This window comes from Plasmopara halstedii (genome assembly GCF_900000015.1).
Source record: "Plasmopara halstedii genome assembly, contig: Scaffold_322, whole genome shotgun sequence".
NCBI classification, from domain to species: domain Eukaryota; phylum Oomycota; class Peronosporomycetes; order Peronosporales; family Peronosporaceae; genus Plasmopara; species Plasmopara halstedii.
In genome coordinates, this window is record NW_020187243.1 from 1,139,419 (window position 1) to 1,150,947 (window position 11,529).

Genomic DNA, 11,529 nt, shown 5'->3' on the forward strand with positions numbered 1-11,529 from the left:
GACCCGGCCATTATTTAATCTCCTTAAAAAGGATGCGGAATGGTGTTGGAGTACCGAACATCAGGAAGCTTTTGACGGGGTCAAAGACAGCCTCCTGCATGCACCAATACTGGCACTGCAAGATCTTAATCGTCCTTTCAGCGTTGCCTGTGACGCTTCGGACTTTGCCATCGGCTGTGCACGAGATCGGGTGATCGCGTTCGAATCTCGCCAGCTTAAGGCTGCAAAGACGATTATCCAGCTCACGACAAAGACTTATTTGCGATGAAATATGCACTTGTCAAGCTCAGGGTGCTCCTGCTCGGCTCTAAACCGCTTGTTATCGACACAGATCATGCATCATTAAGCACTGAGACTCAGTAACCTCACTCTCGCAGAGGATGGCCAGGTGGCTCTCCTTCTCCGCAGAATACAACTTCGAAGTGAAATATAAGGCAGGAAAGCATAATGACTTGACTGATGCGTTGTCACGCAGACCAAATTATGAGCTTGCTCATGTCATGACGGTGACGTCATCAATGACGAATTTTCTCCGCACCACAAACGCGGGTGATGATATGTGCGTAGCACTGCAGTAGGCTCCCGGAAACAAGGAATTTGATAATTCGGACAAAACGTTGTCGTCGCGACTTCTCGTACGGTTGCACCGATATTCGATGAATAACGGATTGCTGTATTATAGCACCGGCTCGACGGAAACGCCACGAAATGTGGTTGCTCACGATGAGGATTCGAAGTGCCGTATTCTTTATGAGACCCACGACACCTCACTCAGTGGTCATCTCGGTCGTAAGAAGATCTACAGCTCTGGTGAGATGCCGCTACTGGTGGCGCGACCAAGCGGTACAAATGAACGAGCACCTATGTGCACCGTGTGAGGCGGGTCAAAGGATGAAACCCTTACTGAATGGGGCGACAATTCTGGCCAGTTTGCCAGTACCCTCTGGGTATTGGCAGTCCAGGAGTATGGACTTTGTGTTTGGCCTGCCTAAGGACTCGGCGGGCAACACAGTGGTCGGAGTCTTCGAAAACCGTTTGAGTAAGATGGCCGGACACCATCGACTTTGTCGGGTCAGCGACACTGAATGTCGATCGTGTCTTTCGACAACATGGACTATTGTCTCTGACAGAGAATCACGCTTCACTGGGAAGTTTTGATCGACGATCTTCAAGGTGCTGGGCGCCAAGCAGAATATGTCAACGGTGGACGATCTGCAGACCGATGGTCAAACGTTGCGCCTGAATCACGTCGTTTAAAACGTCCTTCGCAGCGTCTGCGCTAAGACCTCAAGGCGCTAGAGCACCAAGCTGCTCCTCGTAGAGTTTGCTCTGAAAAATGCAGTGCATTCATCTACCGGCAACACGGCATTTTACGTGAACAAGCTCTTTGATCCTCGCGTCCCGCTGACGCCGCCGTCGCATGATGCAGGGCTTAGTTGAAGGACATTAGCGAAGCAGCTAGCTGATGTCAGCCCTCTCACTGTGCATAAAGTAATCGATGACTTCCTGTTCACCAGACTGAGTGTCTTACGACACGTTCGCGATGTGATAGCTGAAAGCCATGGCATGCCGAAAGAATAGGCAGGCGGAAGAAGCAGAAGAAATGTGGAGATATTGAGGTCGAAGACCTGGCTTCTTAAATGCAACAAACTATCCTACCCATGAAATTTCTGCTGTCTCCAAAGTCCACGCTCCGTCTACAATATATCGAATCTTTTTGGGGGAGTGGTCAAGCGGGGCGTGCTTTGCTTGCACGCTCAGCTTATAGAAACGGATGCGCACCCACCTGGGGTCGGCTTGCTGAAACCGTACCGGGATCCGGCGCAAGTGAACGCGGAATCGTTGGCGCCGAAGCGGTTTTCACAGGCGTTCGACCACCCAGAAGCTGAAACAACTACTGGGTTTGAGCACGGAGTGCAACGATCTCTATTTCCAACGGCGCCAAACACTCCACCTGTGACGAAGTGACGCATTCACCTGTTTGATGGCTAGGAGCTACTCCGACCCAGCGTGATAGTCCAAAACGTGTGGCAGCCGCTGTACAACATGCTTCAAGCTCTTGCGGTCTTCCGCGCAGCGGTCTGCGGAACCAGCATGACGCTAAGCGGAGTCCCAATCGCGACGGACTATGTCCTCAAGAACTAGATGAGCATCGACGAGAATAGTGGCATTCACTATCACGTATAACGTCTTTTGGGTCGACGTCGTCGCCAGGGTTAAACCCAATAGCTTGTGAAGTGGCGGCGATACCCAAATCCGTGAATTCGTGGGAGTTTGACTTCGACAAGTCTGCCCAGACGTCGTGGACGCTTATGTTCAGAGGGGTCATGACGTTATGCATCGTCGCACGCTACGCCCCGTGCTTCTCGGCAATAGCCAGGGAATCCGAAGGGTCATAAGCTGAACTCAAGGTATGGCCCTGAACTACTGTGGTCGCAGACTCACCCGTGTGAGAGACCACAGAGCTCGCGGGAGCGTGATGAGATAGTTCATACGTCGCAGGGCGTCAATACGAAGGAAGTCGGCTTAGCGCCTTGATTTTGAAAAACTAGAATCGAGATAGCGTTCCACATGCACATCCACCTCCTTGTCGCTCCGCTGTTAGTTGTACATTGAGGAAAGTTTCGATGCCGCTACAGCTATCGCTCAGGAGTTCTTCATCATCTGCAGCAATTTATCCATAGTCAAGCCCACAAGAATCGTCTGCATCGCGGGTACAGGAGTGTCTTCACTTTGAGCGTGAAGTCGAGCGCGAAGTCGAGTGCGAAGTCGAGCGCGAAAACTATTCATTGGGATTTCTTGCGGTATCAGAAGCGAGGTCGGAGAGCTTTTCGCCCGTCAAGCTCAGCTTGTGTGGTGACCGGGGGCCCGATCACGTAGACGCCCAACGATCCGACGATTGCGTCCTTTGTTTCAGTAGCGGGACCTGCGAACGGAAGCCGTATTCCACAGGAGGGTCTAGGACCGACCGTGGATGAGAGCAGATGAGAGCCACCCTGTGGGCAGCCTATAACCGCTGTTTCTGTGCCTCGTCGAGGCGACTGTTAATGATACCACTTTCCCTGTAGTTAAGATATCGGAGAAAGAGACCCGGTGTTTGCAAGGTTCGAGAAAGGCCCGCGTCGCGCACCTCTTCTTCCGTCCTAGAAGAGGTGTATCCGACTCGTAGTCGACTTCCTCCAAATCCTCGACAGAGTAATCCGTCGCCTGTGGCGGGCGCGTTGCGCGGTGCTCGGCTGCCGAGGGCTTGGGATGCGCTTCTTTGAAGCCGTAAATGAGCCTCGTAGAAGTCGACAGTCAAGTGTGAGTGTTTTGTTCACAATTTTGATGGGGGAGAGTGTGACGAGTAACACGTACCTTGGTATGAAGTGTTGGGCTAGACAAGATGGTGTGACCACACAATGTTATGGCTAAATTTTACCACGAAGCCTCTTCGTGTCAGTAGTAATGCATTTTAATTGGGTTTTACAGGTTAGTTAGGAAAACCTATAGATTTAGAAATAGGCGCCTTGCCGCATATTACAAAAAGTACGATTTGAACGGAAGAGTTAATCAGCCTTGGGCTAAGGTTGTACTTACTTTGGAGCTAGCGGATTGCGACCCGCTGGTTCTTAGTATTAAACGAAGGTCACCGACCTTAACCCAGCTTCCCCCAAGCGAAAGAGCTATGGCAGCCCCGCTGCAGAGCCGGCCCACTGTCAAATATCGAATTTAATGACCCTCGGTATACTCATCTCGTAGAGCTTGCGGAGGCTACCACATGTTGCCGTTGTCATATATCAAATTTGCGATGATTTTCCTATTTGACGTGTTTCAAAGATTCTGTCTCTACCACGAGTCACTCTTTTACAAAAGTCCTGTCAAGTTCATCAATACCCAGATGATAAACTATTTTTTCAATTATACGTAAGTGCATTGAATTTCTAAAGGCTTGGTGTCTGGTTGCATTGGTTGTGCTGGTGACTTCGCATGACGCTGACGTCGCTCCTCGGCAAACGTTTTTGCTTGGCCGTTTGTCGCATTGGCATCTCTGCCACAGGCGTGTCGCTGTCGACAGGCTTGCGAGGATCCGTTTAGCGTCCTCTCCGAGCAGATGCCTCTCGCATCAGCGTCTCTTGAAATGTCGTGTCTGACGTCTCTCGCTCCGCTCTGTTCCTAACGGTACAAGTTCTTCTTTCCGGTCCCCTTTCAATTTGGAACGTGTGTATGTCTCAGTTTAGGTAGACGTGGTGTAAAGGGGTGGTAGGCCCATTACACAGCTTATGTGGTCACACTTAGTTACTGGTTAACTAAGTGTGCACTACTCTTATTGGTATATGGTCACAATAAGAAGCATTTAGCCCTATTTTTAGCTCAAGATGGAGATTAGGATAAAAACACCTATAATATATTTAGTCTTCATATTGATCAAGAGATCAACACATGGATGTGGTCATAGGGCGCGTACGTCAGCTACGCGAGAAGACTAAGCCCCAAGGCAATGCTTCCTCAGAGCAAGAGTGCCTGTAACCAGCTTCCCCGCTACACTGCATATAGCTTTATATGAATGTGCATATCGTGCTACTTGCTGTTAGTCTTTTTAACACAGAAAGTCGACGCCGAGTAACGAAGTTCAAATTCTACCATCATACCCCACTTCATTTTTTGTATAAAAGCCAGCGCTTATGCTACCAAGATTTTCCTGATTAGTGATCATTACTAATCAATTCAGGCCCCGCCTCATCGATTTATGCCTTTCAATCGCCCCTCTCCCCCCCTGGTCTTGAATACCACGAAAGCAGGTCGCACTTATAGGCCTTTTGGATCGAGTACATAAGGCTGCGGTACAATATTCACTTCCTCGTCTCCGCCATATTTAGCACAGAACAAACGACAGCCCCCAACTGCGACCAAACCTTTCTTTGCTAGGAACCACCATATAACGTCGGTCATTTCTCGTCTTAATCGATACAACTTTGGATACCGCGTTATGTCATTGCTATTTCTTGCTCATCTAGAAGTGACAGAGAGCTGCCGTTATTGACTTTACGTTGGGCCAAATATTTATCTGAATGGCACTGAATGAAAACAAGGTCCGGATAACATTCATACCCAGGAGATCGCGCTTTTAGCTGATGGTGTAGATGTATTAGACAAAACCGATCGATCTCTTCTCATCTCTTCTCGTGAGTGAATCGTAAGCTGTAGTGTTCTACCATAATAAAGTCGAATTGAGCTTTGTTTACGACGGTAAAAACAGGGTCATCAACGCGAATGATCTAGTCTGACAGGGAAACTGTCGGAACGTCAATTAGAGTATGGTATATCTATATTCTGAGTTAATGGTCTGAGTTGTGCAAACTCATTGAAGCAAGAGATCACAATCGTCGCTTGAGATTTTGGACCTGGAGAATGAATTGGTGTGTAACGATAGCAAATTTGGGTACCCACGAAAAGTCAAAAGAACAACCTCATCACAACCTCATCAATCATTGGCTTAAAGCTGCGATAGACACTCCGATGAACTTGACCGAATACACGTTGTGTAGAGCACAAGGCCGCAAAAATCCACAAACAAAGCTTTGAAGAATTCATTTTGCAAAGTACTTCAACGAGATTCCTGTCCGTACCGTGTAGAAAACAATTTAATTTACAAGTAATGTTAGTAGCCAGAGAGCTAAAGCGAAGCCGACGCATTGGCATCAAGGTCCAAATATGTGGAAATGTGATGCTCAAACAAGGATATCTTGGTAGTTCAAGATATAAATTTGTAGGCGAGCTGCGTTGATAGATCCAATGAACAAACAGCTTAGGGAGCTCCTAAGAATATTTAAACAATTTTAATCTGGAAGCTCGAAATATCAATGATTATTTGAATCGATAACCAAGAAATCATCAATCACCACGCAGCTTACGCGTAATTTTGTGGATGATTAACAAGGCCTCGAAAGTGCTATGTATTTCGACGTGTGGAAGGTTTGTACGATACACAAATATTTATACGAAACACAGCTGTCGATATTAGTCCTCCGGTAACATACACGAATTCCGTGATTCATTCCTCGTTCTCTTCAAAATTTGTGACGACATGGTAACTTTCGTGAAGCTTACTCGCTGGAAACTAACTTCCTAAGCAACTTACCAACAACACGTACAGAGAGCTCCGGACAAGGTCGTGGGTAGCGTTCTTCTGGTCAGCAGCGTTGTGCTTTATATCTACTACAGTATATGGGTGTTGCTGACAGTTCGTACATCTGATTCAATGCCATCAATCTTTGCATTGACATATTTTGTTTTGCAATCGTTGCAGCCATTTTTTGATGAAGGTCATCCTATTCAGGACTTCTTCTTGCCGTATCATTATGCGATAAGTGTCCCAGCTGTGTTGCTAGTACTTTTGTTCACTGGAGCAGCGACATTTATCGGCATGGTAATGATTGAAAGTCGAGAAAAAAAGAAATGGAATTGAATGAGTGTAGAATAACAAATATCAAAAGCCTCGTGTTCAAAGCAACAAAAATTAAGCATTCAATGTAATGTTCGTGATTTCCCAATGTGGCAAAATATGTATGATGGCTCGAAGCACGATTACAAATCGCATAACCATCCGTTGGTCGTGTCGCTACAGTGTTCTTACGAAAAGATTACGGCGACGCCACCTCAGCATTCGTCGTGTTCAAATAGCTTTGCTGCTTACAACGAAGTCTCAAGACCGGTTTATTGTGTGGCTCCTTCAGGCGCTGCAAGCGTACTTTGAGGCTGCGATACCATGTAGCCCATTCCCTGGATTTGATTGTAACTGAAGCCCCTGCTCAGTAACTCTTTTACCACTTCGTTTGTCTGCTCCTCACGCAACATCTATAGATGGCAATCACAAATACCAAAAACAGCGTCAATAGGTTTGACAAATCATACCTATCGCTCGAGTCATAATTCTCAAACATAGCATTATACCTCAATGCTGAGGGGCACTAGCGTTACTAGCATTGTCGTCGAGAGAATCCACAACCATCGTCCGGAAGATTTCCAGCTCTAAAGAATCACATCGAGACCAGAACAGCATCAGGTATCACGTGTGCTAAAGCAGAATATTTACTAAGTTTACCTTGATAGCAAACTTGATGCCGCTTTTGACGGGACCAGACTGGCGAATTCGGGTTGGCAGGTTAAAAAAGAGCGACTCCTACGATAGTCACAGAGCCTTTCAGTACGTCACTCTTGCGCTGCACATGATTCTACAGCGCTCAGGATAGCTGTGATTGGAGTCTAATGAGCGCACCTTAAAACTGGCCTTGTGAGACCCTTTCTTCTCCTTCTCTAGCTTACGTAGCGCTCCGATAGCTGACATATTTATTGTGTTTTGAAAGTTTTGGCCACTCAAGAAGACCTCTTATAATTAATTTTTTGTTGCATTTTACTAATTTCGCAGGATGTCCTGAAGCCCTTTCAGAATTACTTCCTTGTCATGCTGATCATTTTTACTGCCTCTGTACAGTGATTCTCCGTTACAATCCATTTCGTCCATTCGCGATTGCTTTACAATGGCAGCAAGGGATTGAGCAATCAATGGCGCGAAATTCTCGACAAGATTGCGATCTTGCTGCTGTTGTGGAGTGCTGAGCCGTCCAGCTTTCGCAAGTTGCCGTAGTATGAACTGACAGCATGTCCTCACTCCATCAGCGTAGCATACGTCGAGCGTGCTTTTTTTCAAGTTCCCGTGTCTTATGCTGCTACTGGAAACATCCCCAGCAATGCATACATCAACTGCCAAAACGAAGCGAATTGGATGATCAAGGTGATCAATATTTCGTCCGGTAGGTGCTCGCAAAGGACTTGCGATATATTGATTCACTAGGTGCGAGCTTGTTCGCTGACAGCGAAGGCCATACCTTTTCCAAACTTGAGATGAAGTAATTCCTTTAGCGATGCCACAAAGAAAAATGTCCTCGCCATTGATTAGCGGAGTGTGATTTGCGAAGCGAAGCAGACAAATTTCGATGTTATTCCGTATAATTGGGTCCATATCGCCAAACATTAGTGCAACACAGCTAATGGAGACGGAATCCTCCTCATGAATCGCATACAATACATCATCCACGCTGACTCCCAGATCTTCCGCAAATCGATCAAGTGGTTCTTTCTTGTGTTGACAATCGACACTGGTGCATGTCTCTCCAACGTCAAAGGTAAAATGCACACGAACGAATGGAGGAGCGGTATAGCGTAGACTTTGAAAATACAAGGCTAGCATGTCCGCAGCGCTCTCGATAGCCGATTGACTTTGTGGACAAGGAATAAATAGCCTCATCTCCGTACCAGAAAAATGCTGATGTTCCTCATCTATGACAAAATGTGCTACCTTTTTGACAATAGCTGTCTCCTCTGAGTCGGGATCAATGCGAAGCTGCACATAAAGTATTTCATTCGATTTTGAAGTCGTCGTTATCTTCAAACACGCTTCGCTTAGATGCATCTGACTGTATAACATCGCCGCTTTTAGACCTACACCTGATCACGATCTTGCCTTATAAGCATCTGCACTTTTATTTGATATGTACTCACAAACCATATTTTCCACTAGTGCCTCCTCCTTTGCCATTCTTTGTTGTCTCGAATGCATTACAGCACAGTAATTTCACCTGGTGCGCATGTATACCTGAGCCGGTGTCAGCGCATACTATGTCAATGTTGCCTGTAGTGGCATTCAACTTAACACTGATACGCAAAAACTCAAGTGGCGCATGATCCCATAAAATTTCAGAGCTTAGGGCCTGTGTAGCGTCGAGTGCTAAAATTTACCCACGGCATTTTATCAATTAGCTTAATTTGCATTTAATTGAATCTGTCACATTCGGTGTCACACCGTTCTCAAACAATTCCTTAACAGCCTGTACCAACGCGTCTCGACGATTTCCGAAACCTAGCAGTTCTAGATTGCTGCGAATAAATTGTACACCACGATCTTGCCGCTTTTTACTCACTCTCATGTTCAATTTCTTTACTTTGAAGGTTGAACCTTGCCAAATGCATCATGCATTCTGTTTAATAGCCTTGTTTTTTATGTAGATGCACAAATTGACGGACGCCGCAATGTGCCGACGTAAGAAAATACTGCTGCTCGTGGGCAATTGCGCATGTTGCATGAATTGGGAGTTTTTTGTGACAGAAATAATATTTTGACCGGCGTTCGCACAATTGGCTTGCTTGACGATCGCAAGAGATACTAATTAATTCATGCGACTGCTGTTCGACAGCATTACCTTGCAAGCTGTGAGGAAATATATCAGATTGGCTAATTGATCAGAAATGGTAACATCTTTTAGGAGGCGGTAATCTTTGAAAAAAAAAATTGAAAATATGCAACGGCATTGCTGATCATCTCAAACAGATGATGCTTTCACTCAATTAATCTGGGTGAACAACGCACAGAGATCGGGTCTGTGAAACCAAGAGTCCCTAAATAGCTGAGTTGTAAGTTTGTTGTAAGAATTACATTGAGTAAAAGCTGATGCTGATTATGTCTGTTTTGATTTCTTGATTGACAAAACTATATATATTATAACGCGAGGCTAACAGTCACACACCACAAAGTTGCTGTGCACCTTGCATGAAGGAAGTTTGACAAAAAGAGTTCGCGTCATGAAATGCATTAAGTTTTGGTTCATGTGCTCTTGCATGAAGCAAACCAAGAATTTTTAAGTCACTAATACTGCCACTTTGTACTGCCACGTTAAACCAATTGTAATTGATAGCGAATGATTTCTTTCAGCAATAAAATGTATTGCTTGATGTACGGCAAACAATCTGACACGTGCACATAAATGTGCTAGTCCATTTGTATAGCTTGATCCACCGATAGTGGCAACTCACCGAGCTGTACGTCTCCTCACGACCAAAATGTCCACTGAGTAGGGTGTCGTGGGGCTCATGGATGATATGTTATTTAAATCCTCATCATGGGCAACCACAAATCGTGGCGTATCCGTTGAACCGATGCTATAATACAGCACCTCGTCACTCAGCGAATATCGGATCAAATTCGTCACTGACGACGACACCGTCGTAACATGAGCAGGCTCATAAACCGGTGTGCATGACAACGCATCAACCAAAGCGTTCTGTTTTCCTGGCTTAAACTTCACCTCAAAGCTATAGGCGTATCCGTTGAACCGGTGCTATATTACAGCAACTCGTTACTCAACGAATATCGGATCAAATCCGTCACTGACGACGTCACCGTCGTAACATGAGCAGGCTCATAATCCGGTGTGCATGACAGCGCATCAGCCAAAGCCTTCTGCTTTACTGGCTTATGCTTCACCAAAGTTATACTGTACAAAGAATGAGATCCACCTGCCCATCGTCTGCGAGAGGTGAGGCGACTGAGTCGCAGCGCGTAATGACGCATGATCTATGTAGATCACAAACGGCTTGAGCCAAGCAGGTGCATTATGAACTTGTCAAGTGCATACTCCATCGCGAAAGTTTTCCTTGTAGGGGACTGGGTAGCTCCTCTCCGCAGCCTAAAGCTGGCGAGATCCGTACGCGATCACCCATTCTCACCCTCGGCGTCTGCTAGCAGCAGTGTGCACTGATGCCAAAGTCCGAGACGTCAAAACACCATTCCGTATTCTTTTAAGAAGATTAGACAGTGGCCGTGCCATTTACGCATAATTTGCGTAATATTTGTGCAAATAGTTGGCGAGGTCAAGCCACTTGCGCAAGTCCTTTTAGTTCTTTAAAATTGGCTGGTCCAAAATGGCCTTGACCCTAGCTGGATCCGCTCGAAGGCCACGCTTCTCAATGAGGCACCCTAAAAATTAAAAAAAATTCAGCGCCAAAATGCATGTGTCGGCATTAGCATACAGCTTGTTCGTGCGCATGTACTCGATCATCGCTCTCAAATGGACGATGTGGTTTTCCACATCTATCTTCCCGTGCACCGCACGAATGTGGACGAAGATGTCGTCAAAGTATGCTTGTGCATACGCCCGGTGGGGGCTGGACTATTGGGTCACAAGACGATTAAAAGTTACTGGTGCAGTGACCAGCACTTGGGGCATCACCAGCCACTCCCAGAGCATCCCGCTCGGAGTACTCACCGCTGTCAGCGGGTTATCGCTCACTATCATGAACATTTGGTGATAACCATCGACCAAGTCAAATGCACTGTACTTTATACAGCTAACCATATTGTTCTAGAAAACATCCTTCCTAAAAATCGGTGTTTGTGTCGGAATGGTGGCAGCGTTTAGCTTATTGTAAGCATGAACGATACGCCACTTGCAGTCCGGCTTTCGGACACAATACGTGGGTGTCGAATGGGGAGACTAACTTTCACGCACCATTTCTGCGTCGTGCTTCGCGTGTACAAGGCGTCAATGACCTCACACTGCTCCTTGGTCAGGGGCCATTGGCGTATTATATAGTATTTGGTTCCCGGGACCACGTCAATCTCGAGACGCACACCTCGGTCCGGTGGTAGGACCGACGGCGGGTCTTTGGAGACGACGTCTTGAAATTCCTTTACCAAAGGATAGTACGGATCCG

General features: G+C 46.4%; 3 protein-coding genes across 3 annotated transcripts; 1 reads left to right on the forward strand and 2 right to left on the reverse strand.

Moving 5' to 3' along the window:
* Window positions 1-6,067: 6,067 nt before the first annotated feature.
* On the forward strand, window positions 6,068-6,448 carry PHALS_08363 (dolichyl-phosphate mannosyltransferase polypeptide regulatory subunit; the record flags this gene model as incomplete). The annotated part of the gene is made up of 3 exons (XM_024723699.1): window positions 6,068-6,070; window positions 6,137-6,223; window positions 6,290-6,448. 3 exons carry the CDS (start codon window positions 6,068-6,070, stop codon window positions 6,446-6,448), a joined length of 249 nt encoding a protein of 82 aa, XP_024574649.1.
* Window positions 6,449-6,696: 248 nt separating this feature from the next.
* PHALS_08364 (hypothetical protein PHYSODRAFT_352016) lies at window positions 6,697-7,327 on the reverse strand (the record flags this gene model as incomplete). The annotated part of the gene is made up of 4 exons (XM_024723700.1): window positions 6,697-6,837; window positions 6,934-7,011; window positions 7,085-7,162; window positions 7,259-7,327. 4 exons carry the CDS (start codon window positions 7,325-7,327, stop codon window positions 6,697-6,699), a joined length of 366 nt encoding a protein of 121 aa, XP_024574650.1.
* A 69-nt stretch (window positions 7,328-7,396) lies between these two features.
* Window positions 7,397-8,966, reverse strand: PHALS_08365 (dna topoisomerase vi subunit b; the record flags this gene model as incomplete). The annotated part of the gene is made up of 3 exons (XM_024723701.1): window positions 7,397-8,487; window positions 8,546-8,767; window positions 8,843-8,966. The coding sequence occupies 3 exons, from the start codon at window positions 8,964-8,966 to the stop codon at window positions 7,397-7,399; spliced, it is 1,437 nt and encodes a 478-aa protein (XP_024574651.1).
* Window positions 8,967-11,529: the final 2,563 nt, after the last annotated feature.